The sequence below is a fragment of the Neofelis nebulosa genome, chromosome 9 (genome assembly GCF_028018385.1).
Source record: "Neofelis nebulosa isolate mNeoNeb1 chromosome 9, mNeoNeb1.pri, whole genome shotgun sequence".
In the NCBI taxonomy this organism is placed as follows: domain Eukaryota; kingdom Metazoa; phylum Chordata; class Mammalia; order Carnivora; family Felidae; genus Neofelis; species Neofelis nebulosa.
This window is the reverse complement of record NC_080790.1, coordinates 114,956,142-114,981,663: the sequence shown is the minus strand read 5'-3', so window position 1 is coordinate 114,981,663 and position 25,522 is coordinate 114,956,142. Positions and strand designations below refer to the sequence as shown.

At 49.7% G+C, this 25,522-nt stretch overlaps 1 protein-coding gene across 1 annotated transcript in view; it reads right to left on the bottom strand.

Annotated features, from left to right (window-relative positions):
- Nucleotides 1-25,522, bottom strand: part of HCK (HCK proto-oncogene, Src family tyrosine kinase) — a 42,075-nt gene that overhangs the window by 3,883 nt on the left and 12,670 nt on the right. The window contains exons 2-12 of the mRNA XM_058685224.1: nt 22,701-22,815; nt 19,574-19,616; nt 19,124-19,223; nt 17,775-17,873; nt 14,285-14,388; nt 11,243-11,392; nt 10,306-10,458; nt 8,404-8,583; nt 7,520-7,596; nt 1,096-1,249; nt 114-245 (exon numbers count right to left, since the gene is read on the bottom strand). Coding sequence (XP_058541207.1) covers nt 114-245; nt 1,096-1,249; nt 7,520-7,596; nt 8,404-8,583; nt 10,306-10,458; nt 11,243-11,392; nt 14,285-14,388; nt 17,775-17,873; nt 19,124-19,223; nt 19,574-19,616; nt 22,701-22,814 — 1,306 coding nt within the window. The 5' untranslated portion in view covers nt 22,815. The remainder of the gene's footprint in view (nt 1-113; nt 246-1,095; nt 1,250-7,519; nt 7,597-8,403; nt 8,584-10,305; nt 10,459-11,242; nt 11,393-14,284; nt 14,389-17,774; nt 17,874-19,123; nt 19,224-19,573; nt 19,617-22,700; nt 22,816-25,522) is intronic.

The following is a 25,522-nucleotide window of genomic DNA, read 5'->3' as shown; positions in this document are numbered from 1 at the left end:
TGAGGGGAGGTTGGGGGCAAGGATCAAGATCTCTGCCTGAGTGGACACACTGACAAGTGAAGGGACCCAGGCTGGGCCATGGAAGCAGTCACAGCTGATGCCCCCTTCCCTACCTGGGTAAGGGATCCGGCCATAGGTGACGATCTCCATCAGCAGAATACCAAAGGACCAGACGTCTGATTTGATGGTAAAAGAGCCAAAGTTGATGGCCTCAGGAGCCGTCCACTTGATGGGGAACTTGGCCCCTGTGGGGTTGGACAGAGCATAGTCAGCGAGAGTCTGGGAGCAGTCAGGGCTGGGTGTGTGCTAGGGAACAGGACAGGGGCACACCCTTCAGTCCCGCCTCCGCAGAAGCAAGGGGTATCTATCCTCAGGACAGATATCTAGAGTGGAGAGGAACAGGCACAGGGGTGTGGGGTGTGGCGGGGGAGCTGACACTCTGGGACCTCTCGTTGATTCAGCTGATACTCCAGTGAACCACAGTCCCTGAAGAGTAGGGTCCTCAAGGCCTCGTATAAATGGAATCATACAATGTGCCATCCTGGTGTCTGGCTTCTTTCACTTAACATGATGTTTTGAAAGTGTATCCACGGTTAGCATGTATCAGTACTTCGTTCCTTTTTTGTGGCTGAACAATATTCTGTTGTTGCTTCCACTTTCTGGCTGTTGTGAATAATGTTGCTATTCATACCCGAGTTTGCCTGTTTCTGAATTTTATATAAATGGAGCCATCCTGCAACGACTTTTGCATGTAGCACTGGTTTGGAATTTTCCATTGCTGCATAACATTATATTACATGAATGTACCACAACTTATATATCCATTCTACTACTTATGGACATTTGGATTTTTCCCAGTTTTCATCTATTACCCACACAGTTGCCCTCCCCTTAAATCCAACATGCACTTGGCTAGCGCAACCTAAAATTGATCAGAGCCACTGGGTGAGACTACAGGCCTGGAGACTCTATCCAGAAGGACTCCATCAAGCTTAATGACAAGAGCTGGTGCCAGGACAGACACATGTCTCAACTCTCAGCACTCACTCACAGCCCACCCAAGTGGCCCCACGGTCCCTGGGCAGCGCTCCCTACCTTCCCGGGCCGTGTATTCATTGTCCTCAATGACACGCGCCAGGCCAAAGTCGGCAATCTTGCACACCAGGGACGCAGAGACCAGGATGTTGGCGGCTCGGAGATCTCGGTGAATGTAGTTCCTCTTCTCGATGAAGGCCATGCCTTCTGCAATCTCCACCCAAAACAGACAACTTCATCCTCACAAGTGGCCCAGCCCAAGGTGGGTCCCACCCCAAAACACAAGAGGAGCGTCCAAGTTTGAGAAAACGGGGAAGTGTGTGCACGCAGCTCCCCCTTTCTTATGGAAGGGTCCTGAGCTCAGGTTGGCATTTCTCTACCTTAATGTCCAGGCTGGGGGGAATCTCAGGGCCTGGTTCTCTTTGGGGGTTTTTCTCTAGGGTTCCCAAACTCCCAGAGACTACTTAGAGGAGAAAGCAATGGCATTATTTTCCCAGGAGCCTCCCCCGCTCACACACACACCAGGATACTGTGAGGTACTTTCATCCCCAGCCCTCTTTCTGGGGACAACCTAGGCTAATGTCATATTCTGCTGTATATCTCTTGTACCTTCTTCATTCTTAAGCTTGGGTGGGGAAAATTCATTTATTCATTCAAGAAAAATCTACTGAGTGTCTCCCGGGTGCCAGACCTATTACTTGAGCAGGTGCTGAGGCAGGCAATGCCCCTGCAGGTGGCAGTAAGTGCCATAAAGGATAAAGCAGAGTAGCAGGACATGAAGTGTAGAGGGCTGTTTTGGATTGGGTGGTCAGGGAAGGCTGCTTTGAGGAGGTGAAATTTTGGCAAAGATCCAAGTGGTGGTACTAAGTGTGTGAAATAAGAGTGTTCCTGGCAGCAAGAACATCATATGCAAAGGCCCAGAGGTAGGAATGAGTTTGGGTGTTCATGGAACAGGGGGCTGAGCAGAAGTTGCCACATGGAGTTGAAGTTGAAAGGGAGGCGGCTGATTGTGAAGAACCTTCTAGGTTTGAAGAGGGGTTGGACTGTATTCTGAGTGCAGTGGGAGAATGGTAGAAGGACTGGAGCAGGAGTATGACATGGCCTGATACATATTTTAATGCCATTATGGCTGCTGAATGAATAATAGATATATGGAAGATTCTTTTTTTTTTTAGGTTAAAAAAAATCTTTTTTTTTTTTAATTTTTTTTTTAACATTTATTTATTTTTGAGACAGAGAGAGACAGAGCATGAACAGGGGAGGGGCAGAGAGAGAGGGAGACACAGAATCGGAAGTAGGCTCCAGGCTCCGAGCCATCAGCCCAGAGCCTGACGCGGGGCTCGAACTCACGGACCGCGAGATCGTAACCTGAGCCGAAGTCGGACGCTCAACCGACTGAGCCACCCAGGCGCCCCTAAAAAAATCTTTTTTAAGTAATCTCTACATGGGGCTCGAACTCATGACACTGAGATCGAGAGCTGCATGCGTTTCCAACTGAGCCAGCCAGGTGCCCCTGTATGGAGGATTCTTATTCACAATGAATGGGTCCCTGGAAGCCTCTGACAGAAAGATGTGGGATCTTCTTCCTCAGAGACATTTTCCACTTACAAGGGTTTGTGCGTTTAACTCTCATAAACAGGTTTATAATGAGCTCCCAGACACCCAGAAAACAGTACTTACAGTTTACAAATTGGGCTTTGAGCTCCTCGGGCCAGGTCTCATTATAATACGTTTATATGTTTTATAGAGGGGGGACACTTTCCAGATCATACAACCAGGAAAATTTTGAATGCCGGATTCAAACCAGTCTGTGGATTTCCAATACCTGTGCCCCACGTTGCCTCCAATTACTGCAGAACTGGAGGATTGTTTTGGAGGATTGCAGCTGGGTGCAATCTGGTGAGATTTTGGGGGTGGGATAGGGGAGCATGGCAAGACAGACCAAACCAAAACAAACCTACTCAAGGTCAGAGGCAAGTGGGGGGCACACTTTTGGGAAGTGGCCAGCAGGGGGCACCCATGGCTACTGGAACTGAGGTGTGAGGCTTCAAGCTTTCCAGCCAAAACTTGAGACTGTGCTTTTGTTGGGAATCGCAGGCTAGGGGTGAGCTGAGACAAGGTCTTGCCGGGGCGGGGGGAGGGGGACATTTATCAGGAGTCCTTAGACGACAAAAGAGTTAACAAGGGTTATTATGTTAATGGAAAACATTGTCGTTTATTCATTTATCGGAAGATGATACTTGAGCTGAGATCGCATTTACTCTGTGCTTTGGGGGGAGGCACGATTGCTATCAGCCATATTTCCCAGGCAAGAAAGGTTAATCCTAGAGAAATAAGTAACTGGTCCAAGTGGAGACCAGGACTGGAACCCCAAAAGCCCAGCTCAGCATCTGTGCACTAATCCATTACTCTACCTGGATTTGTGGCCTTAGATTTGAAAGAACAGGCACTCATGCTACCAGTTACCATTTTTTTAGTGCCCACAGGCAGACATGCACGTTATTGATTTTCACATATGCTCAGTGGGGCAGGTGGGATTAACCCAATTTGGGAGATAGTAGAGGTTGATGCCTCAGTGACTCCGGAGTTGGACCAGCTCAGCCTGAGCCCCACAGCTCTGTGATCTCAAGCAAGCTACTTCACTCCTCTGTGCCTTCCTTTTCTTCTCTGTAAAAGGAGGACGACAATAGAACCTGCTTCTGAGGGGTCATGTGAGGATTAATCCTCCATGCCTGCATCAAGGGTTTACAACAGTGTCTGGCACGTAAGTATCCACTTTAACAGTGGCTATTCATGCTCCCTGTTGAGGAAAGTGGCATTCAGAGAGGTTAAGCAACTTGCTCCAAGCTACACAGGCAGAACTGGGATCAATACCAAAACTCTGTGTGACTCCTCCGCCCATGTACCTACACAGCGTTGCTTCTCAAGGGTTTGTCACCTGAATGAGTAACGAAGAGGTTCCCTGGGCTCAGGGGTGGTCTAAGAACTAGGAGTTGCTGAGAGGGTGAGATTTCATAAGCACCAAGCAGGCTGCCTTGATGTTGAACATTAAAACTTGGGTTTACTTCTGAGAGTTATCAGGGAACCCACAGAATTAGGGCTGGAAGGGTCTGTATGTAGGGCTGTTCCAGCTCCGGGCTCTTCAAACCGAATCCTACTGATACCTCAAGGTCGTCTTGTGGGTGACGGGACAAAGCAAAGGGCACCCTCTTCAATCAGAGCCGGTCTGTTTTAAAATATTTGGCTCCTGGGACACCTGGGTGGCTCAGTTGGTTGAGCATCTGACTTTGCCTCAGGTCGTGAGTTTGAGCCTCACGTCAGGCTCTGTGCTGACAGCTCAGAGCCTGGAGCCTGCTTCAGATTCTGTGTCTCCCTCTCTCTCTGCCCCACCCCCATTCATGCTCACTCTCTCTCTCTCTCTCTCTCTCTCTCTCTCTCAAAAATAAATAAAAACATTTTTAAAAAATTAAACAAAATATTCAGCCGCTATATAAGATTTCCTTTGATCAACAGAATTATGGCTTAAAAAAGGGCTTTTGAACTTGAAAAGTACAGATGTGGTCTAATTCCCTCATTTGACAAATGAAGACACTCAGGTTCATGGTAGATCTGAGGCCCAGACGGCCAGTTGGTGACAGGGCTGGGGCATCTTCTACTGCACAATCTGCCTCTCTAGGACTGGAGGTGAAGACCAGGTCCCCAGGTTGCCTCCTTCCTATCCCCAGACCCTCTGCCCTGGACATACAAGGGCCAGGAACCTCTTTCGCTCCCTTGGTTTCTGTTTTCCCATCTGTGAAACAGGGAGAGTGGCTTCTGCCCAGCCTGACTCTCCCCCAGCAAGATTACTTGCCAGTCTGATGGTTATAATTTAGTTACAGGCCAGACTATTGTTTGCCTAGGGACAGGGACCATTACAGTGAAAATAAACATCAGGCCTTGATTTCCATGTGCCTCTGGCATTCCAGGCTCCAAAACTTAAAGCCTTTTTTTGGGGTGCCTGGGTAGCTCAGTCGGTTAAGTGTCTGACTTCGGCTCAGGTCACAGTCTCGATGTTCGTGAGTTTAAGCCCTGCATCGAGCTCTGTGCTGACAGCTCAGAGCCTGAATCCTGCCTCAGATTCTGTGTCTCCCTCTCTCTCTGCCCCTCCCCAACTCATGCTCTGTCTGTCTAACTCTCTCGCTCTCAAAAATAAACAACATTAGAAAAAAATTTAAGGCCTCTTTTTTTTATACCTCTGGACATCCCCTCCCCCACCATTGGGATTTTCATACTCAAAGGAGTTCTGCCTTAAAGATCTCCAGAAGACACAGCCCTAGGCCCTAGGCACGTCTCACTTAACACCCTCCAGGCTGCAAACCACACCCCCTTTATCTTTGCCAATCCCAGGTTCCAACTGACCAGGCCCAGCTCTTTTGTTTTTCCCCCATGGGCTTTGGCACAGGCTGTTTCTTCTATCTAGAATACCCTTCTCTCTCCATTTCAGCTGCCTAATTTCCACTCACGCTTAAGGATTCAGCCTAGAAGCCTCTTCCTCTGGGAAGACCTCTTGGGTTGCTCCTGGACCATGATAAATGCTCTAGCCATGTACTCCCACAGCATCCCTTTCCTCCTGGTTTCCCACAGAGAGGAGAGGATGACAGAGGACAGAAGTGAAAAGCACTCAGGCCGCAGGTAAGAAGAGCTGCAAAGAGTAAAGGGAAGATGAGAAAGAAATTGGGATTTTAAGAGTGCTTCTGTGGTTTGTGTACATTATTTGTTTTGCTGGATACTTCTTTCTTTTGACGCTGAGCCAGGATCACTTGGGTAATGGCTCTTTCAGAGAGTCAGTTGTTTAATGTCTCTAAACTCTGGGAGGAGAGAAATACTCTCCATTTCATTCACTGCCATATCCCCCCAAATCAACACAGTGATTTAGGCAAACTACTTAACCTTACTGGGCCTCAGTTTCCTCTCTATGCCTTAATTTCCAATTCTGTAAAATGGGATAACAATTACCTATCTGTGGCCAGACTGCTACACTGGTGGCCCCCAATGGACTGTGTCTCCTGGGACTCATGCCCTTGTGCAGTCCCCTCCCACACTGAGTCTGGACTGGGCTGTGGGCCATACTTTGGCCAATGAAACAGTAGCAAGCATGATAGGAGGAGAGGATTCATAAGGCCTTGCACATAGAGCTAGACCTGTTGGAATACTCCCTCTTGGAACCGAGCCACCATGCTGTAAAGAAGCTCTGACTGGCTATCAAGTGACGAAGGTCCACAGGAGAGAGACCCCGGAGGATGAGCCGCCATGTTGGCCATTCTAGCCCCAGGCAAGTTCTCAGCAGAAATGAGTGACCTCAGTTTCACCATGTGGAACAGAAGAACCACCCAGCCAACCCCAGTCAACCCACAGAATCACAAGAAATAATACATTGCTGTTAATTCAAGCTACTAAGCTTGGAGTAGTCTGTTCCATAAGAACAGATCATAAGAATCCCACTCTCTAAGGTTCATGTGAGGACTGGATGAACCAGTACCTACAAGACACATAAAAAGTATACAGTTGGGGCGCCTGGGTGGCTCAGTCAGTTGAGCATCTGACTTCGGCTCAGGTCACGATCTCACAGTTTGTGGTTTCGAGCCCCCATCAGGCTCTGTGCTGACCGCTTGCTCAGAGCCTGGAGCCTGCTTCAGATTCTGCGTCTCCTTCTCTCTCTGCCCCTCCCCGGCTCACGCTTTGTCTCACTCTGTTTCTCAAAAATAAATAAATGTAAAAAAACCCTTTTTTTTAAGTATACAGTTGACCCTTGAACAACACAGGGTCAGGGGCACCAACCCCCACACAGTCAGAAATCCACATATAACTTCTGAGTCCCCCCAAAACCTAACTACTAATAGCCTACTATTGACAGGAAGCCTTACCGATAACATAAACAATTGGTTAATATGTGTTTTGTATGTTATGCGTATTATATCCTGTGTTCTTACAATAAAACAAGCCTGAGAAGAGAAATGGTATTAAGGAAATCATAAGAAAGAGAACATACATTTACGGTACTGTACTCTATAAAAAAGAATCCGCGGGGCGCCTGGGTGGCTCAGTCGGTTAAGCATCCGGCTCTTGTTTTCGGCTCAGGTCATGATCTTGGGGTTGGTAAGCTCGAGCCCCGTGTCAGGCTCTGGGCTGACAGCTCGGAGCCTGGAGGCTGCTTGCGGATTGTGTCTCCTTCTCTCTCTACCCCTCCCCCACTCGTGCTCTGTCTCTCTACATCAAAAATAAATGTAAAGAAAAAGTTAAAAAAAAAAAAAAAAGAACCCACTTATAAGTGGACCTGCCACAGTTCACTCGCGTTGTTGGAGGGTCAGCTGGACTGTTGTTCTGAGCGCTCAGTACACGTTAGCTATGATTGCGTGCTATTATTATAGCACGTGTCCAATGAGAACGTGTTACATAAATCATTGAATTCCTGTCCCCTCCCCCCACTTCCCCATCAGACTCTCACCTGCGCTGAGAAGTCGATGAGCTTTGGCAATGGCTGCTTGCTGCCCTCTACGCTTTTCAGGAAGTCCAGCAGGCTTCCTGTGGGGGGCGGGGGGGGGGGGGGGGGGGAAAGCCACAGGACTGCGGTCACTGTTTTGGTGTATGGTTAAAGTTGTTCGTTGTGATGGACTTCAATAAAAACACTTACTTGCCACTCCTTGTGTTTCAGACATACAATTTGAGTGTTTTTAAAGATGACTTTGTGATTCCTAGACCGGGGGGCAATCACTATTTCTTTTGACGGAGAGAGAGCTTTCTGAGCCTGGTGGACCGGGGCCATGGCTTTAGGGCGCCGGCATAACTGTGTATTTAGAAAATGAAAAGCGTTTTCAGGTTTCAAGATTGCACTAAATGAGGTTGCGTGACGTGCTGCTGTTTATCGAAAAATGGGCAGGGATTGAAAATGGTTGTGGAGTGGTGGCCTAAAAAAACTCCCTGAGAAACACGGGTCGGCCGGGTGCGGGCAGCTCGGAACGAGTGCTTGGCCAACTCTTTTCCAGAGCATGGTCCACACAGGAGGGATGGCTGGTGAGGCAGGGAGCCGCCCCCAGCCTCGAAGGCTTAAGCCTCTTCTAGCATTACCCAGCGGGGCTCTGGCCATACTGCCCTCTCCTGTAGCTCCGTGAGCTCCCCGTCCTCTGGCATCCCCTTACCATGATTTTACCCCATGAACCAGGAGGGCTGGGCCACTCACTGCCAATGGAGGCCCAAGTACTCAAGTTCAAGAAGAGTTCCTGGCCAGACCAGGGGCATCTTGAGGGCAAGAACCATGTCAGAGTCACCTCTGAGTCCGTAATCGACTAGTATGAGCCACGGCCTGCATCCCCAGCCCCCAGAGGGCAGCACCTTTGGCCATGAACTCTGTGATGATGTAGATGGGCTCCTTGGTGACCACTGCATATAGTTTCACCAGCTTATCATGCCGCAGAGTCTTCATCAGGTTGGCCTCTGCCAGGAAGGCATCCACGGACATGCTCCCTGGCTTCATCATCTTCACGGCCACCTTGGTGTGCTTGTTGTAGGTGGCTGGAGCAGGAGAGGGAACAGGAAAAGTGGTCAGAACCCACTGCTCTTTCCCCACAGCTCTGGGAGGCCCTGCTGCAGGCCTGCCTCCTCCAGAAAGCCTTCCCTGCTTATCTCAGTCCTCAGAAAAGGAAAGGCTTTGGCCTCAGAAAGATGCAGCTTGAAGGCTAGTTCACCACTTCCTGGCTGTGTGCCCTTGGGTAAATCACTTGACCTCTCTGAGCTGTGGTTTCCTCATCTGCCAAGTGGAAAGGATCAGTACTGCCTTTGAAGGGCTGTTGTCAGGATTCAAGAATCGCCTCAAAACAACGCTCGGTTATTACTTGCACACGCATGTGCAAGTAATAAATAAAACACACACACACATCACTTTTGCTTTGACACATAATCATACATACACACTATCTTTGCTTAAAATATTTTAATCTGAACACTGCTCTCAAAATAAACACCAGCCATATCACGGTCCACAAGGCCCTGCATGATTTGGCCTTGCCCGCTTTGCCCACCTCCTCATCCACCAAACTCCCCCTTCCTTTTTGTGCACCAATCAGCCTGCCTATCAATCCGTCTCTCAAGCACCCAACTCCCCCGCCCACCACAGGGACCCAACCCACCACACCCCTGCTTCATCTTGTTGATCTTGTAAATCTCATAATTACTTGTGTTTCCATTTTTGCCTTGGCCGCCAGGAAGCTCGAATCCAGATCTGAGGTCTTCCTGTGGTGAGGGTCTAAGGCCTTACATAATATTTTTGGTTTTCTAACCTTATCACCCAGATCCATTTTACATTCTTCTCTATACTTTCTCTGCCACATTCTCTTATTCAATACCTGGCACACAACAGGATCTTAGTAAATGTATTTGAAATACATGAAATTTAAACTTATTTTTTCTGGCTGAATTGTTTGCATCTCTGTAAGTCACCTTCGCTCCCATTTGGAACATGGTGGAGTGCACCGGGCACTGGCCAGTCCTCTACCCCACATCCTGCAGAGAAGGCACTGCTGTTCTCAAGTTATTAGGGGCAGGACAGCCTGCCTTTTGGGTGCCCCACGATGCCTTCGCATGGCGCTGGGCACATGACAAGCGCTCAGGGCAGCTTGTTCATCAGTTGGCAACATTGAACTTACCTGAAAATCTCCAAACTACATTTCCCCACTTTTTCATCATCCTAGGAGGCCTCTGGTTATCTCCACCCCAGACTGGTGGACTGTTCCAGCTCCACACAAGGAAGCAGATTCCTCATCCAGGACTCCTCCTTCCCAGAAGGAAGACCTGGACCCCAACAAGCCTGGCCTCCAAGGCAAATCGGTGTTTGCATAGCAGGACAATGTGGTTGCTATCAAAGGAATTGCTCCTTGGGGCGCCTGGGTGGCTCAGTCGGTTAAGCATCGGACTTCAGCTCAGGTCACGATCTCACGGTCCGTGAGTTCGAGCCCCGCATCGGGCTCTGGGCTGATGGCTCAGAGCCTGGAGCCTGCTTCCCATTCTGTGTCTCCCTCTCTCTCTGCCCCTCCCCCATTCATGCTCTGTCTCTCTCTGTCTCAAAAATAAATAAACATTAAATTAAAAAAAAAAAAAAAAGGAATTGCTCCTTTATGGTTATTATTCAAATCTCCCCTTACACCCGGTGGCATCCCCACTTTGCCTCAGTCCGTTCCTGGAAGCAAAGACCTCCTTGTCTTTCTGCCCTCCCTCCACCCTCTGGCCCTGGATCCTTACCCATCCAGACTTCCCCAAACTGCCCGGCTCCAAGTTTCTTCTCTAGCTTGAGTAATTCCCGTGGGATCTCCCAGGCATCTTTCTCCCATGGCTTCTGGGGCTTGGAAGACACGCAGGGCACTATCAGCTTCTGGCAGAGTCCATCACTCCCCTCTGGAACAGAGCCCTTGGTTAGTGGAGGGCAGCCAGCTAGAGGCTTCCCCTTGGAGGCCTCCCTGCCTTGTCCTCTGCCTGTGGCTGCTACCATCGGGGACATTCCCAAGATGCCACCTTGACCCTCCTGCTCAACAAGCCTGAGACTTCAGGAGAATCAAAGCAACTATTTGTCAGGGCGCCTGGGTGGCTCTGTCGGTTAGGCGTCCGACTTCGGCTCAGGTCATCATCTCGTGGTTTATAAGTTGGAGCCGCGGGTCGGGCTCTGTGCTGACAGCTCGGAGCCTGGAGCCTGCTTCGGATTCGGTGTCTTCCTCTCTCTCTCTGCCCCTTCCCCACTCACGCTCTGTCTCTCTCTCTGTCTCTGTCTCTGTCTCTCTCTCAAAACTAAACATTAAATTGGGGCGCCTGGGTGGCGCAGTCGGTTAAGCGTCCGACTTCAGCCAGGTCACGATCTCGCGGTCCGTGAGTTTGAGCCCCGCGTCAGGCTCTGGGCTGATGGCTCGGAGCCTGGAGCCTGTTTCCGATTCTGTGTCTCCCTCTCTCTGCACCTCCCCTGTTCATACTCTGTCTCTCTCTGTCCCAAAAATAAATAAAAAACGTTGAAAAAAAATTAAAAAAAAAAACAAAAAACTAAACATTAAAAAAAACCCTCACAGCAACTATTTGTCTGGGGAGGGTCAGGAAGAGCTCGGCAGGCCTTAGAGGCTACAGGGCACCCTTCACTAGGATTCTTGAGAGACGAGTCTACGCTGGTTGGGACGCAGCCCTGGGCAGGACTCACTCTTGTAGTGAGCCACCAGCTCCTGCAGGGTGTTGAAGGTGCTCCGTGGGGAGATGTAGAAGCCCCCGCTGTCCAGGGTCCGGATCTTGTAATGTTTCACCGTGTCCCCGTGTTGGGGGTCGTAGTCTCGCACTGACAAAGAGTAGCTTCCTGCATTGGCCAGAGAGAAATCCTTCAGGAGTGGGGTCTCAGCCTTGCCACCTCGTGTTAGCACTCTGACACCCCCTCCCGACACCCCTGTAAGGCCACTGCTGACACTGTGTGGGCACCTGGGCAGTGGAGTCGAGTTAAGAGTGGGCTGTGGAGTCAGGCCGTCTGGGTTCTTGTCCAGCCTCCTCCATGTCCAGCGGACAGATTCTGAACAAGTGCTATGTCACCGCTGTATGCCTCGGCTTCCTCATCTGTGAGATGGGATTGGTCACCATCACTCCCCCTACTTTATCACATTGCCTGAGGATTAAAAGATGTAATGCTGGGGCACCTGGGTGGCTCAGTCGGTTAAGCGTCCGACTTCAGCTCAGGTCATGATCTCACGGTTCGTGGGTTCAGGCCCCGTGTCGGGCGTTGTGCTGACAGCTCAGGGCCTGGAGCCTGCTTTGGAGTCTGTGTCTCCCTCTCTTTCTGCCCCTCCCCTGCTTGTTCTCTCTCTCTCATTAATTAATTAATTAATTAATCAATTAATTAAAATAAAAGAAGTAATGCAATATAGCACTCAAGATGTGAACACTCAGTAAATGTTGGCTCTCATTTATCTATCTATCATCTATATCTATCTATCATCTATCACAAAAGCCAAGACACCACATCGGATTGGTAAATACGTTACTCAGAAACAAACAAAAAATTAGCAACAACAAAATGCAGTCTGATTATTGAAATGTAAACATGAAATATTGTGGTAGGCTGAACAGCAGCCCCCCAAGATGTCCATGTCCTAATGGCTGGAACCTATGACTTTCTTAGCTTATGTAGTAAAGGGGCTTGGAGGATGTGGTTCCATTAGGATCTGGAGATGGGACATTATTTTGGATTGTCCAGGTGGGCCCGATGGAAGCACGAGGGTCCTTATAAGAGGAGGTGGGAAGGTTGAAGTCAATGGTATGACATGCGAAGATGGATACACAAAGTTGGAGAGAAGTGAGAAAGGGGCCATGAGCCAAGGAATGCCAGTGGCCTCTAGAAGCTGAAGACGGCAAGGAATCAGATTATTTCCTGAGGTCTCTAGAAGGAACCAGCCCTGCGGACACCGGGACTTGAGGCCAGCAAGACTGATTTCAGACTTCTGAGCTCTAGAACTGTAAGATAATAAATTTATCTTGTTTTGAGCCACAGAGTTCGTGGTAATTTGTGACCGCAAGAATAGAACCTAATGTGCATGACATCGCATAGACCAGAAACACCCAAGTCTTTCAGTCCATGACCATACTTCTGCCATTTGCAAGCTGTGTGTCCTTGGGCATGCTATTAGCCTCTCTCTCAGTTTGCTCCACCACAATGGAGCTCCACTGCTCCACTGTGTCTCAGGATCTTGCAGGGGTTTAAATTGTTGCATGAATAACAAGTGACCATATATGCCAGCCACTGGCCTAAGAACTTTGTCCAAATAAACTATGAATAAATATGAATAATAGCCTCTACAATGAATTGTAATTATATGAATATAATGAATTACATAACTTATTATAATGAATGAATAACCCCACATGGTACAGGTTTTATAGCACCATCATTTTACAGGCAAGGAGACTGAGGTCCAGGCAGGTGCGCTAACTCACTTGCAGCCACGCAGCTGGTAAGCCGCAGAGCCAGGATTCAAACCCAGGCCGCTGGCTCCCCACCCCACTCATTGCCACTCTGCCCAGCCAAGGTGAGGCTGGCTTGGCTGATGCTAGATGGGGCGGGGCAGAATCCAAGAAACAGCAGGACGGGATTCAGGGCACTCGTGCTGCCACTTTTATTAAATTGGCTAAATGGGTCCCTACGGCCCTACCTCTGGAGAGCTGTGAGAGGGAACCAGGCTCACCCTTCTGGCCTGCAGGTCTGGGTTGTTTCTTTGGCTTCTCAGCCTCTGTCTGCAGAATGGACCAGCTCAACCAATCCCCCAGCTACCCTGGGAGCAGTTGGAGAGGAGAAGCTGGGGGTTTGGTATACAGCTTTGCCTTTTTGTCCTATTTCTCTTGTCCCTGGGCTTGAAGGGGGCTTGTTGGGTGGGAGAAAATTAAGCCTAAATATTCACTGGTCTGAAACACTGATTGTGAGTGGCGTTATCCTGCCATGTTCAGGCTTGGCCAATTCAGACATCCAGCAGTAGAGTAGAGGACCACACAGACGCCTTTGTTGGATGTCCCCAAAACTGCTTAGGGTACTGTGGGGTCACACTTTGTACAATTTACTTGACTAATCTGAACCAAGCAGCTTCAAGTGTAAACATATTAGTAAACACGCTTCCGTGTATGAAATCTGACATCACGAGACTCCTTACTTCTATTCCTTCCTTTGGGAAAGTTAGCCTCAACTGATGCCAGTTTGAGTGATGTGATGTTTTTGGGTACTGTTCTAGCTTCCCGTGCAACGGCCCTGCAGAAAACCAACCTCACCACCCAGGAACTTCAGGAAGCAGGTCGCCAACATCAAAACTTCCAAAAAACATCAAAAGAGACAGTTTAAGCAGTCTCAGAGGAACCTGGCCTGGGGCTCTTCCTGCGGGCTGGTCTACCCCTTCCTTATGGAAGGAGGGGCAATCAGCTTTGTGGACAAGATATACTGCGATGGGTATTTTAAGTAATACAAGCTGGTAAAGATCAAGCTTCACTAGAATATTTTTGTTAAGGGTCCACAAGCACTGGGGCTTACTTCTAGGGACCCAACCAGGAACTACAGAAGCTAAGAAGACCCAAACCAGGCTCAAGCAAAGGGCAGGAGAAAATTTGGCAGTCTGGTGGGCTGGGTGAGTTACTCAGCAGAATTGCATTTGCAGAGGGAGCGGCCAGTCATGCCTGGGGTACCCCTGCAGGGTGGGCAGGGTGGGGAGGGCTGTGTTACCTTTGGTGGTCTCGCTATCCCGGATCATGAAGGAGCCCAGCATGTTGCCCGGGGCCAGAAGTTGGCGCTCCGCATCCTTCCGGCTGATGCCCTTGAAGAACCACCTGGTGGAAAGGGGTGGGGGGCCTTGTGTGAACCACGGAGTAGGCCAGTCCTGTCCCACCTCCACGGGGCGCCAGGAGACGGAGTGCCTGGCTTCCTGCAGCATTCATTTTCCTACAAGATTCTTTTGGGAAAAATCACCATTCCCAAATGGTGATTTGAAATCAAAACAGAGACATCTTTACTAGGAGTGAATCCAGTTTGCTGAGATAGAAACTTATGCAATTTGGGGAGATTTCTTCAAGAAAAATGATACCAAAAGAAAGAGCCCCCCTCCCCAAAAGACTATTAAAAAAAAACAAGAAAAGAAAACTGTTTTTAAAGAAAAAGAATACAGCATTACAAATATAAAATGCCCATGGGTCATTCCAATGTCACCCAGTGTTAGGGATACGGTGATGGATAGAAAGACGGGAATGGTAAGGTAACAGCAGTCTTAACCAACTGTGGTCAAAATCTGGCTTTTGCAAATTTCACAAGGCCACATGACCATCCTCTCAGGGTCTCAGAGGTCCATGTGAGTGGAGGCCTGAGATTCGTAAACTTCACAGTGTATCCTCTCCTGTGGGTAAAGTTGAATACAAAGTCAGCAAGAGGGGCGCCTGGGTGGCTCAGTTGGTTAAACAGCCAAGGCTTGATTTCAGCTCAGGGCATGGTTGTGCAGTTCGTGAGTTCAAGCCCCACATCAGGCTCTGTGCTGATGGCGTGGAACCTGCTTGGTATTCTTTCTCTCCCTCTCTCTCTGTCCCTCCCCAGCTCATGTGTGCGCGCTCTCTCTCTCAAAAATAAATAAACATTAAAAAATAAATTCAGCATGAATTTTCAAGCTAAAATGTGAGATTTCAAATAATTTTATACTTGGACCCATATTCTTGGATCTTTTCATTTTTCCCCCGGGATGTTTGGGATATTGAGTGGGAAAGTCCAAGCAGCAGCTGTCAAATCCTACCGTCAGCAGGGTGAGGAGTGGTTTGTGTGCTCTTAAGGAAAGAGTCCCAGACCCAAGGTCAGCTGGCCTTAGACCTGCCACCAACCTGCTGTGTGACTTTGAGCAAGTCGCTTTCCCTCTCTGGGCCTCTGTTTCCTCTGCGTCAACGGGGGGAGAAAGACAGCTAACATTCATCAAGTTCTTGTCATCCACCTAACAACTGCATGGAACTGTGGCCCTTATCATCCCCATTTTATGGATGAGGAAACTGAGGGAACAGAGAGAGCAAGCTACTTGCCTGGCGTCACCCAGCTGGGAAGTGGTGGAGGCAGGATTCAAATCCAGGCAGGCTAACTCTTAATCACCATGAGACACTGCCCACCCGCCTTCTTTGCTTTCATTTTGCGGAGTGAGTCCTGCCGTGGTAAAATTTTCAAGCAACGACACGGTAAGAGCTGTCTCCCTGGCAACCCCCTTCCCCCCCCCCCCCCCCCCGCCGGGGAAGTTATCCCAGGGGATCTTGCATGAGGAAGAAATGACATATACACACGGAGAGTCATTATAGCACAAGACTAGAAGCAGTTTTGATGACCACTGACAGGGGGCGGTAGGGCGTCTACACAATGGACACTGCAGCTGTGAAAGGATCTGAACAAAAGGTGCAGAACAGCAGGCGTGGTACCTTCCACTTGTGTAAAACAATGCGAGCTGTATGTATTTTTCTTACACGGTAGGAAGCATTTGGGAAGACTCATAAGAAAACTGCTTGCTTCTGGGGAGGGGAAGTGGCTGGTGGGGGAACAAGGGGGCAAGGGAGACTTTTTACTCTCTTCTATGTCCTTCCCCTCCATTTGCATTTTGAAACATTTACAGCATTGTTTATTTCAAGGAGGGAGAGGAAGTCAGATCCCCTCCCCCTCTGCTTTCCAATGCCGGGAAGGCCCTCCCCAAAGGCACCCTCTGTTAGCAGTTTCTTGATGCAGGTACAAGAACCTGTGAGTGCAGTCTGCAAGACTGCTGTGTCTATTTAGGTTAGTGGTTCTCAAGGTGAGAACCTGGACACAAGCAGCAGCCTCACCTGAGAACTTGCTGGAAATACCAGGTTCTGAATCAGAAACCAGCATTTTAACCAGCCCTCCGCGTGATGCTGATGCACTCAAGTTTGAGAACCGCCATTTAGGTTATCGCCCTTGTTTGCAAATGATAACCCATCATACATGCTGTCTGCACCCTGCCTTTCCCACTTGGCAAGCGTGTTGACCTTGAGGAGTACCACCAGCCATGCCTCCTCCAAGGCTGCTGGGAGGTGTGGTGCAGGGATTCGGTGAGTGTTCAGATCTTGGAGTCTGGGAGCAGAGCACTGGATGTGCCAAGAGAAAGCCTAGAAGGAGGAAGAAGGAAGCAAGACCCAGCTGCAGCAGGCAGGAGGTGTGCTGGGGGGGTGGTCCAGGACAGAAGAGTCCGTGGTAGGAGAGGGGCCTTCCTCACGGCCACAGAAGGGAGACTTCACAAGGCAAAGAGGTTTCATATGCACTAACAAGAGCATGACTTTAAGATGGGGAAAAAGAGCCCAAACATTGCCATTTTTAACTGGTCAGCATTTCAAACCGTCAACACCATCTAGCCAGAGGGAGGAGGCAGAGGAGAGAAAACCGTAGGGACTGCCGTGTCTTAACTTTTTGAATGGCTCGTCCTGAACTGGACCCTTTCGTCGCCCTGTAGCATGGCCATCTTTTTACTTGCCGGTCCCACCCACCACGCTGTGAACGTCTCCAGGGAAAAACCCTGTCTGAGTCACCTAGTGTCCCTGGAACGGGGCTGCTGGGTGCATGAATGACGTATAACCGTCTATATTTTCAGAGTCAAGACAGACGCAAAGAAGAGCCTGCAGCCAAGCACGCTGGGTCACAGGGAGCTCTTTGAGGGCAGGGCTGTGTCTTCCTGGTTCCTGCAGTCCCCGGTCCGGCACAGGGTTGGTGACGTGCGGGTGCGTATTTATCGAATGAGCCAAATGAAGGGTGACTGAACAAGCGTGGGCTGGCTCGTCTCTCAGAAGACCCTCTTTGGCACAGGCCATGTACTTCAACCAACACGTATTGAGTACCTACTGCATGCCAGCCTGTGCCCAGGATGCAGTCACAGACAGGCAAGGCCCCTGTGGGGAGGGGGAGGCAGGCAGTGAACGTGTGAGCAACCACAGAAACAGGATTGTTTTTGCTAGCAAGGAGTGTTCAGAAGGGAATAAAACAGGTCTCCGTGAGAGACAGAGGCCCGGAGGGATCCACGTTAGACAGGATGGTCAAGGAAGGCCTCTTTCGGACAGGAAGGGTGAGAAGGAGCCAGGCAAGCCAAGATCCCTAGGAAGAGTGTCAGAGTAGAGAGTGCAAAAGCCCTAAGGCAGGAACAAACCTGATAGAGCCCACACTGCCTTCTGTAGGGCAGGAAAAATGGAATACTTACTCCTCTGTCTCCAGGGAGTCAACTCGGGCGACGTAGTTGCTTGGAATGTAGCCTTCTTTCCCTGTGGCCAGGGACCGAGCCCTCCACCACTCCCCAGACCTGAGGGACACGAGGGAGCAAAGGAGTCAGGGAGCAGAGGGAATCCCCCCGGACCTCTTGGGCCCCCCAGCCTTGGCCTAGAATACACCCCCAACCCCAGGAAGCTGATAGGGTAAGGGGCAAGGCCGCTACTGTCCCAGTCCCCAGCACGCACTCCATGATTAGGGTAGGGATCTTTACAACAGTCCCCACTGTGCGTCCGAGGGTCTGGAATCAAGCCCTATCCCTGCATTCCACAGCCCACAGCCCTAGGTCTCTGGCCTCACTCTTTTCCCCGGGACCTGCAGGGATCCCTACTCAGGGTATGGGGCCCTGTGCCCATGGTGGACTCATTGTGGGCCGAGAACCAGAGTGGTCTGACCAAGGACAAGCACTCCCATTCTTGAGCCCCATCTCACAGTGACACTACAGTACCCCCCCCCCCATATGGTGAAGAGTATTGGGGATTGGCGGTAGCAAACTCCGAGATCTGCGGATTCCTAAATGCAAACGTACCTCAGCAGGTCTGGTCCATAGATAAACCTGTACCTTAATTACAGGAGCCCAAGGAAAGCCTCCTTGAGAAAGCCTTTCGCCCGTTCACTGTCGCCTGGATGTGCACCCCTAGTAAGTACACAAGGCCCTCTTTGGTGGCTTTCGTCCAGATTAAGAGCAAACCCTTTCTCCTCTATTATGATGAGGTTCTCATCAGCCATTTACTCCCTACTTTAAGATAGCCTGTTGGGGTGCCTTGGTGGCTCAGTCGGTTAAGCGTCCAGCTCGGGCTCAAGTCACGATCTTATGGTTCATGAGTCTGAGTCCCGCGTCGATCTCTGCGCAGAGCCTGCTTTGGATTCTTTGTCTCCCTCTCTCTCCGCTCCTCCCCTGCCCGCCCGCACTGTCTCTCAAAAATAAATAAATAAATAAATGTATTTTTTAAATTGTTATTAGTTTATTTACTTTGAGAGACACAGAGACAGTGCAAGTCGGGGAGGGAGAGAGGGAGAGAGAGAGAGAGAGAAAGAGAGAAAATCCCAAGCAGGCTCCTTGCTGTCAGTGCAGAGCCAGACGTGGGGTTCAAACTCATGAAACTGCAAGACCATGACGTGAGCCAAAACCAAGAGTCGGAAGATTAACCAACTGAGCCACCCAGGTGCCCCTAAATAGACATTTTTTTTTTTTAAAGATAGTCTATCAGGCTCTTTATTGAAGCACAGAGGAGAGCATATTGAGTGTTGGAGGTAGCTATGTCTTAGGAGTGGGAAACTCACTCTTCCAGGATCACCATTTTATCTCCCTTCTGGAAACTGAGGTCTTCATGGTGAATGGCCTTGTAATCATACAGGGCAATCACAGTGATGTCGTCAGGACCTGCAGGGAGAGAGACACGGGATGGTGAGGCTTTATCTGAGCACCGCCACAGTCCTGGGTGTTTCCCATCCCAACAACCAGCACCCAGCCCCGGAGCCACTGAGGGATCTGTCTCATGGTATAAGCATCTTGCCATGTGGGGCGGGATTCTGGAGTTTAAAGCTAATGGTGTTTTGTCTGTGTTAGACAGTGTAATAGAAACAAAATAGCCTGTACAAAGTACTTTGGGAGCAACTGAAAGGATTTGCAAGCGTGGTTTTGACTGTTTGGGATTTGGGCCTTAAACTCTGACTGAGAACCTAACCTAATCCTTTACACAAGACTCCGCCACTCGTCTGCCCAATACTTACCCTCCGTCGACCCTGGTGGGTTGTCGTTGTTGTTGTCAGGCCGCTGCGGGGAAGAGATGGGAGAAGGGGATGAATCCAATAGTGTGTGGGGAGTCACAGGAGGTCTGTGTCCAAAAGGATACCTGAGAGCATCTCATCTCAGCCCTGTGTGTCATGGGAGGAGGACCTGAGAGGGCTGGGAACCGATGTGAGGTGACACCACGCATTAGAGGCACCACAAAGATCCAGGTGGTTTGGGTTGTGGCCTTGGCCTTGGGCATACTGGGGGACACTGGCCTGTTCCCCCAACCTTGACATATGGTGAGGGGTTGGTCCAGATCAGTGTTTTCTATGATACATTTGAAGAAACTGTAGGTCTTCCAGTATGTCCCATGCGTAAAGGCTCCATTATAATTATGAAAGAAACTGTTCCTCCAGAGGGAACTGGCATTCACTGTGGTGCTCTGAGCAGCCCTTAGCTGCCGCGGTGGAGGCGGGGGGGGGGGGGGGGGGAAAGGGGGGAAGGGGGAGGGACTTCATTCCTGGAGCAAATAGACCTTAAAGATACATTGTTGAGTGAACAAAGCTAGTTCTTCAGAAGGATAAACATGATACATATATAAAGAACACATACACACACATCCTAAATATTTCTGTGCACATGTTACTGTATGCGTGTGAGTGTAAATTCATAGAAAAAGGTTTGCAAGGGTCCACACCAAACTGACAACAGTTGATGCCTCTGGGGAGGGGGGCCATTGATGAGAAGAAACTGTAGCTTTAACTGGGGCTGGATGATTTTTCTTTTCAAGGGGAATGTATTTGTGTGTTGCACACATAAGTGAACTTACAGAAACAGGTGTGGGAAACGATGACAAGTATGTCTTTTTGGGGGGAGATTCACAAAGCACATTAAGATTCATGAAAGCTCTGAGGACTTCCACAAGAAAGGACCCTGTGTCTTTAAAAAAATTTTTTTAATCTTCATTTATTTTTGAGAGAGAGACAGAGTGTAAGCAGGGGAGGAGCTGAGGGGAGGGAGACACAGAATCAGAAGCAGGCTCCAGGCCCTGAGCTGTCAGCACAGACCCTGACACGGTCCTGAACCCACAAACCGTGAAACCGTGACCCGAGCCGAAGTCGGACACCCAACCGACTGAGCCACCCAGGTGCCCCAGAAAGGACCCTGTTTTACCCAGTATTTTATAAACTGATTTGGCCTAGGAACCCTCTGTCTGAAGAACACTTACTAACTCATCACTGAACTAATGCTCTGCAAGAGAACAACAAAAGGCTGATAATAGCATCCCTTAAACCTGATGCTCAGGAGACAACCAAAAACTAGTGGGAGAAAACCCTCGGCCTCCCACGGGTGCCAGGCTAGAGGGACTCAGAGAATCTGGAACCCTAGCCACAGAAAGGGCCCAGGGCCACACAGGTTAGGAAGGAACAGGTCTAGGAGTGACTTAGGGTTTAGGATGTCAGTTCAGGACATTACTGGTGAGAAGCTCATGCAGTCGCAGGCTGTATTAATAGAGGTCAAGTGTCAGAGGGAGGGAGGCGACTGACTATTCCATCATCTGCCCATTCCCAGAATTAGTCCGATTCTAGACATCACGCTGGGGAAGGGCAAGCAGAATGGAGAGAGGCCAGGAAGCAGTCCACCCCCACCTCTAGAGACCGCAAGCAGAAGCTATGCTTCCCTAGATGATCTCAGATAAGGCCATGGACTCCAGGACTCCAGAGGAGACAGAACCCCAGCCCTGGGGTGAGAGCGACCCGGCCCTGCTGCTGCCCAGCTGTATGACCCCCGGGGAGGCATTTCACCTCTTCGATCCTCACTTACAGTGGCTTTCAAGTGGCATAAGTCCTGGCTCACAGCTTTCGGTGGGGACTAACGATGTAGAAACACTTCACCCCAGTTGCCCGGAACACGGTAGGTGTTCCAAGAATGGTAACGGTTGTTACAACTGCTCCTGCTGCTATAACCACCGTCCCCACCATTGCCAGTGGCGTTACTGTTGGCACCACCCGTGTCCAGCATTGCTGCTCTCCTATTTTACCATCACAACCGCGTGGCTAGTGGTGCTGCTGTTGTGGGAGGGTCCCCTCCCTAAGGAGAAGGACGAAACAAAACAAAGCAACTTCAAGGTGACCTGGCTGTGCGCCTCTGTGACCACACCCCTCATGACCCTGTGACCTGCGACCACTTAATCAGACTACACGTTTGTGCGCGTTAGCATCCGTGGGAGACAAAGACATGGAAAATGCACTAAAAAAAACGATGCCCCGTGACGTTCGGTGCTCGGTGCTTCGGGGACGAACCCCAACTGAGCGGGGCCGGCACGAATGAAGTTGCTTCCTGGAAAAAAAGCCGCGGTGAGAGATTCCCGCTACACTGGCTGCCACGATCACCACTATTCCTGCCCTTACCGCCACGCCTCACGAGGGGTTGGAACTTGCGCTGCCTGGGTTTGAATCCCGCCTCTACCCTTTACTAACCACGTGGCCTCCGGCACGTTATGAAGTTCTGCGTCTCACCTGTAAAATGGGCATGATAAAAATCGTGACCTAGGGTGACCATGAGGCTTCAGGGTGTTGACAACCGTATAGCCCTTGGGCCGGGGCTCGGTTCCTCGTACGCTCTGTTTAAGCAGAAGGTAAGCAAGCAGATGCCTCTACGAGTGTGACCGCTTCTCTTATTTACTGCTTTTGCGCTGGCCCTTCTACTCCCACCCCTCTTGCTGTTACCACAATTGTTACCATGGTGATTGCTACCACAATTGTACCATGATCACTGTCTCTAGTTTAACTGTTGGCTACTGGTCAGGTCACTCACAACTCTCAGCACCGCTCACGCTACCGCCCAGGCTCGGGGCCTCTCTCGTGTCCTCTAGGACCCAGTCCCTGGAGCCCAGGCTGAGAGGCCAGGGCCTGGGCAGTGGGACCGGGAGAGCCGTCATTGCCCTGGGTACTCGGAGCAGATGTAGCCCAGAGAGCTGGGGCTACATCTGCTGGTGAAGGGTAAGCTCCATGTCACCCCAACACACCCTGCTCACCCTCGGAAACACAGGAGGATGTGAGGGCGATTTGGGGCAGCACGGGGCAGCCCACAGGCTACTGAACTCCTCTTTCTTCCCCCACTCACCCGTTTGCCCGCAGATGTGGGATCCGGCACATATACGGGGCTGTGCAGGGCACTGGGCTCGGTTTTTGAGACCTTGCCTCTGTCCTGGAGGAACTTGGACTTCATGCATCCCATCCTGCGGCAGAGAGAAGGGAAGTGAGCCCAGCTTGCCCCGAGTCCCACACAGGGGAGTCTTGGATGCTGAGTTCCAGGCCCCCTGCCTTCAGACTGGCTCCCTCTCCCCTACCCTGTCTCCACCCACCCCACCCCCCCCTTACCAGCCCCACTCACTCCACCCTTGCCACACGAGCTCACTCTGCCCTTGCCACTTCTGGGTTTCCCCACGTCCATGTCGGCCACATACCCACACAGGGCTGACTAGCTGTCACAGTTCTGCTACCGAGGACCCCTGCCACGGGGAACTTATCCAGAGAATGAATCATGATGATCATCAAAATTCAACATGCAGAGCCTTGGAGCAGTGTGGGTGGTAGGCACCACAGGTCTGGGATCAGAAAGCCTTGAGCTGACATGTGGCCCCTCCACCCCACCGACACCTCACTTGTCATTCGCCCTGCTCCCCAGTCTCAGTTCCTCATCGGCAAAGTGGGGATAATAATACTGTAGCCTACTCGCAGGGTGTTGGAAGGGTGAGAAAACATGTAGGCGGGGAAATACTCAGCCCAGCATGGGGCTCAGAGCAAACAGTAAAGTGAAATCACACTATTATCATGTAATAAATTATCATTTTATATGAAATGACCAAGGTGAGGTCACATCGTATGGCTCAAACAATCTAGCTAAATGATCATACTCAAGGCACCATATATCCCTTAGTATCATTTTACAATTGCCTTGCACTAGTTTCCTTCCTCCTCTCCTCCCTTTCTCTTTCTTTCTTCCTTCTTTTCTTTCTCTTGTGGGTTTATTTGGTCATTCCCTCCTACATTTACTCAGCAAAGATTTATTGAGTATTTTTCGAAGCCACGAATAAGACAAGCAAGGTCATGCCCTTAAAAGAGCTCACCCTGGAGATGAATGGGAGACACAGACAAAAAACAGGCAAACAAATACGTAACAAGATAAATTTCGTGAAACGTGTGAGGACAATTCAAAAGGATGTGACAGAAAACAACAGTGCAGGGCTTCTGTAGACAGGATGATCGGGGAAGGCTTCTCTGAGGAGGTGACGTCAGACCTGGGACCTGAACGGCACAAAGCAGCCAGTCGTGTAACACTAAGGAAACGGTGCTTCGGGCAGAGGGAAACGTCAAGTGCAAAGGCCCCGAGGCTGGAATGTGCTTGGAGAGAATAAGGCACTGAAAGGAGGCCAGCGTGGCTGGAGATCACAGGCATAGAAGAGGAGTGTGGTATGGCACAAGGTTGCCATATCTTTTACAGCCAATGAGCAATCTGGATTTAATTCCAAAGATGAGAAACCATGTAAAGTTTTAAGCAGGAGAATGATGGGATTCATTTGCACTTCAAATAATGGCTGCCGGGTGGCGTATGGACCGTAGGAGGCAGGGCAGGGAACCCTGCCTGTCCACTGCAGGAGTCCGGGCATGAGATGTTGGTGGCCTGACCTGGGGTGGTGACCATCGAGGACATCTGTAAGCAATGGACAGATTCAGGGGGACATTTGGGAGGTAAGGATGACAGACTTTGCTGATGGGTTCATGAAATTTAAAGGTACTTAAAGAAAACCTGTTTACCTGATCAGAGTCAAAACTTAATTGCAGAAAGTGGCAGAAATGTTTTACTTCTTCTCTCAAAATGCCCACATGTATTTGCTGAGAAGACACGCCATAGGCATCCACATAAGAGAGTAATTGTTTTCCTCATCTCTGCACAATTACTCATTTCTTCCAAAGCAATTAGAACTCACTTATACTTATCTGGCTAAATAAACACATGTTTGTGGTTTAAGGAAAAAAGTCCATATTCGTAGGCTCAGTGGAGTTACTTTAAAAAAAAAAAAAAAGATTTTTAATCACAAGGATGTTTTTGTCTGTCCTGGTGGGAACTGGCAACAATTTACCACTTCAAGACTTAAGCGGTTTCTGCTTCACTTGCCTGCCTGTTGTGAATAAAGTAAGGAACTGGTTCAGACTCCCGGAGTGCTGGATCATTAATTTGAAAAATTATCACAATTAATCACTGCTTTATAATGTACTTGTATGCATTTGAAACACCTCTCTTTGATTTGTGATACGTATGCATTACAGTTTTGGAAATAAGACGCATAGCGTGTGGTTCTGTATGGGATACAATTATATTACATTGCATATATTTTGATTACATAAGAAAGTTCTGGGAAGAACACTGCTGTGATGCAGAACAGCTCCTTCTGCTTCTCTGAGTACCTACTGAATTTCATTTATATCGTCAATTTACATATTCAAGATAGCCACAGGGGACGGAGGGATGGGTCTCTGAGGTCACGTTCGTGCATGATCCAAGGTCACCTCTGAGACCGGATGGTGGGGCTCTCCCTCACAGGGTGGTGGTGAGTACTGAATGAGTTGATAAATGTAAAGGTTCTTGGCACACAGTAAGCACTACAGAAAATGTTGACCATAACCAATTCCGTTTACTAGCAAACGTGGACATGCTCTGGGGGATAAAGCAAAACCACATGGCAATTCCTCTGACCCACAAGCTTAGAGATACAGCAACACTTAAGTTAACCTTTTAGGGGCGCCTGGGTGGCTCAGTCGGTTGAGCGTCCAACTTCGGCTCAGGCCATGATCTCACAGTTTGTGAGTTCGAGCCCCGCGTCAGGCTCTGTGCTGACGGCTCAGTCTAGAGCCTGCTTTGGATTCTGTGTCTCCCTCTCTCTC